General features: G+C 45.1%; 1 protein-coding gene across 4 annotated transcripts in view; it reads left to right on the top strand.

Annotated features, from left to right (window-relative positions):
• TMEM62 (transmembrane protein 62) overlaps positions 1–1,255 on the top strand; it is a 46,928-nt gene that overhangs the window by 14,080 nt on the left and 31,593 nt on the right. For all 4 annotated transcript variants that reach the window (XM_006033555.3, XM_025215353.1, XM_025215351.1 and 1 more), the window contains one exon: positions 14–59. In XM_006033555.3, coding sequence (XP_006033617.2) covers positions 14–59 — 46 coding nt within the window. The remainder of the gene's footprint in view (positions 1–13; positions 60–1,255) is intronic.

Below are 1,255 nucleotides of genomic sequence, written 5' to 3'. Positions count from 1 at the left end.
TCTTTCCCTGCAGATTCATTCAACATTCCACACCTAAAGAGTGCCCAAAATTACTACAGGTACTTTAGTATACCATGCTAAACTCAAAAGTCGAAAGTTAATTAAATGGTAGAACATTCTTTTCATAGCCTTTTTCATGTATACACCTTCTGGCTGACTTTTCCAGAGCTTAAAGCCATGTTGGGTTTAGTTTTCCAGTTGTCCTCTGTTGCTTGCTACTCTTGGAATGGGCTGATTCAGTGTGTGGAAAGTTTGTTGCCCCCTTAGTAATCTTCCACTACCCTCTGGTTTGTAGCTGTGTCTGTTGTAATTCATCTTTTACTACACATGCTCAATGCATCATGTCTTTCTTCTCTCTTAAATCATCTCAGTGACATGTTTCTGAAATGCCATCGTCTTAGAAGGATTCTTTTGTAATCTCATATTCTGAGGTTCCACTTTGCATCTTTAGTAATACTTTATATCTACATGAGGAGACTGAGCTGAACTAGTTTATCACCTCTGAATAAATTTTAGAAAATTAAAAAAGGGACTGGTAAGAAGAAGTGAGCACAGAGGAGAGGGGCAGACAGAAATTCCTAAGGAAAAAAATCCTAAAGACTGAAGCAGAATGGATGAGGAATGCCTAACCCCCCTATAAAAGACAGATAAACCTCTTTCTCTATCCATATTTCATAGATTTCATAGACATTAGGGCTGGAAGGGACCTCAGAAGATCATCGAGTCCAGCCCCCTGCCCAAAGGGCAGGAAGTCAGCTGGGTTCATAGGATCCCAGCAAGATGAGCATCCAGTTTGCTCTTGAAGGTGTTCAATGTGGGCGCTTGAACCACCTCCGGTGGCAGGCTGTTCCAGACCTTGGGGGCTCGGACAGTAAAGAAATTCTTCCTTATGTCCAGCCTGAAACGGTCTTGTAGTAGTTTATGACCATTCGACCTAGTCGTCATCCCTTGGGGCGCTCTGGTGAACAAACGTTCCCCCAGATACTGGTGGTCACCCCTGATAAACTTGTAGGTGGCCATCAGATCACCCCTGAGCCTGCGCTTTTCCAGGCTAAAGAGCCCCAGGGCTCTCAGCCTGTCATCGTAGGGTCTGCTTCCCTGACCTCTGATCATGCACGTGGCTCTTCTCTGGACTCTCTCAAGCTTCTCCACATCCTTTTTGAATTGTGGAGCCCAAAACTGGACACAGTACTCCAGCTCCGGCCTCACTAAGGCCGAGTACAGGGGGAGAATGACGTCCCGAGATTTGCTTGAG

The sequence above is a fragment of the Alligator sinensis genome, unplaced genomic scaffold, assembly GCF_000455745.1.
Source record: "Alligator sinensis unplaced genomic scaffold, ASM45574v1 scaffold1581_1, whole genome shotgun sequence".
NCBI classification, from domain to species: domain Eukaryota; kingdom Metazoa; phylum Chordata; order Crocodylia; family Alligatoridae; genus Alligator; species Alligator sinensis.
This window is presented reverse-complemented; position numbering and strand designations above follow the sequence as displayed.